Source organism: Austrofundulus limnaeus, unplaced genomic scaffold (assembly GCF_001266775.1).
Source record: "Austrofundulus limnaeus strain Quisiro unplaced genomic scaffold, Austrofundulus_limnaeus-1.0 Scaffold868, whole genome shotgun sequence".
NCBI lineage: Eukaryota > Metazoa > Chordata > Actinopteri > Cyprinodontiformes > Rivulidae > Austrofundulus > Austrofundulus limnaeus.
The window spans coordinates 12,695-14,785 of NW_013953270.1; the positions used below are offsets into that span (position 1 = coordinate 12,695).

Sequence of the window (2,091 nt, forward strand, 5' to 3'; positions counted from 1 at the left end):
ATTGGTGAATGTCACAAATTCTCCTAAATCACTCGTACGCACAACTTAAGAACAAATCTGTGCGTACGAACTGTTCTTGCATGAGGCCCAATGTTTGGAGGGGGTCCGCCTAAGTTACAGTCAAATGAACTGTTGTAGAATGAAATTAAGATAAACCATTAACTAGTTGATCAAGTTCTGTAGTCCAGTTTCAAAACTAAGACACATCAAACAAATTTCTGCAACTAAACAGCAACAATTATTTCATCTTTTAATGCTTTAACAACCGGGTCACACGGTTATGTGACTTACAACATAAACTTATTTTCCAAAATTGTATCACCCTATAAAACTACAAGAAGGGGTTTTTAATGGCACCAAAAACAGCGTGCACACAAAATCCAATGCGCACAATGTGACACACACACAGGTTTCCCACAACTTTGTCAACATCAAATTCAAGGACCTTTCAAGGACTTTCCAGTACCAATTTCCTCAAATTCAAGAACCACGCGCGACCTCCTGCTACCACAGTATGTTACCAATAAACAGTATTCTGTCCTCTCCCTGACTTTTCCCATTTTCACCAGCTAGACAGCCAGATAACGATGCTCCAATAAATAAACTTATTCTTCTTATTTTTGTGCTGATTTATTGAAGAATGGCCTCTGACCGTTGTCTTCTCATTGACCATCGTGAAACTGAAAAATACAAAACATGTTTTTAGCTAACTAATACAGTAAACTAGCTTGTTTCATGCTCACTGCAAGCTAACACAGTAGCATGTTCAAAATTAACATAACTGCACAAATTACAATACCGTTTTACACAAAATAGAGACAATTATCATTTTTGTCATAATCCATACTTAGGAACAAATCTTCTCAGAGGCAACAACATTTTAAAGTCAGTATCAACCTAATTACCTAATTTCCCTCTGGGATCAATAAAGTATTTTTGAATTTGAATTGAATTGAATTGAACCTAGCACATGAACACTCTGGTATAACCTTCCGCCATCTTGGATATTTGTTTTTTTTTTTCTTGCTGAGTAACCAAAACAATACTACAAGCAACCACCAGAGGGAGCTCTAGGGCAGTGTAACTTACAAAAGGCAGAACAAATAGGTTTACTTAAAATTATATATTTGTGAAATTTATTATTGGGGGGGTCCAATTTAGGGTTTTCTGATATTTACGCCCTTGTTGCTACATATTAAGAAATCTGAAGTTACGACTGATAAAATGTCGTCTGTGCAGCACTTGGACATCAGTGATGATAAACAGTTCACCTCCAACGTGGCCCGTCAGCTGCTGGAGCAGTCGGGGATCCTGCCTGCTCTCGTTTCCCTCGATGTCTCTGGAAGGAAGCAGGTTTGCCTGTGTCCCCGTCTCCTTCAAATATGAACTAAAACGTGGAGCACAACCTGAGTTTTCTCATACTGGTTGCAGGTGACAGATGCAGCTGTTCGGACTTTTGTTGAGGAGAGACCGGGGATGACCTTTGTGGGCCTTTTAGCCACCGATGCTGGTTTTTCTGACTTCCTCTCTGGAGAAGGGAATCTAAAGGTAAGGTTGGATACCTGTCACCTGACCTTTTGATCAAAGCATGAAAAGATTCTGATTTGTTGAGCTGCTGTCTGTTCGAACAGGTCACAGGAGAAGCTAACGAGAATCAGATCTGCGAAGCATTGCGACGGTACAGCGAGAGGGAGGGCTTTGTGAGAGAAGCTCTGTTTCACCTGTTCGGCCTGACTCACGTCATGGAGAAACCAAGACCTGACATCCTCAAAGTAAACTGCTCCTTTTTTCATTGTTTGCATTGTTAAAATGTTGTCATGCTTTACCTATAAGCATGACAACGTTTATATATGTTCAACAGGGGTGCAACAATACCCAAAGTTCATAAATTGGTTCGGTTTGATACTTTAGGCTCAAGGTTTGATATGTTTTTTCAGCGGTGGGCAGCACTAATTCAAAAATTAGCTCCGCAATTTCTAAAGCGCTTATGAAAATATTTAGGCCCGCAACTTCAAAACCGCTTATTTTGAACTCTTGTACAGCTCGTTTTACAACCGCCGAATGCTGGGGGTCTGATTTCCTCAAACAGAA

General features: G+C 40.1%; 1 protein-coding gene across 1 annotated transcript in view; it reads left to right on the top strand.

The window, feature by feature from the left end:
- zyg11 (zyg-11 family member, cell cycle regulator) overlaps nt 1–2,091 on the top strand; it is a gene marked incomplete in the record, with an annotated part of 28,416 nt that overhangs the window by 11,601 nt on the left and 14,724 nt on the right. The window contains 3 exon segments of the mRNA XM_014029205.1: nt 1,240–1,353; nt 1,432–1,548; nt 1,632–1,772. Coding sequence (XP_013884659.1) covers nt 1,240–1,353; nt 1,432–1,548; nt 1,632–1,772 — 372 coding nt within the window.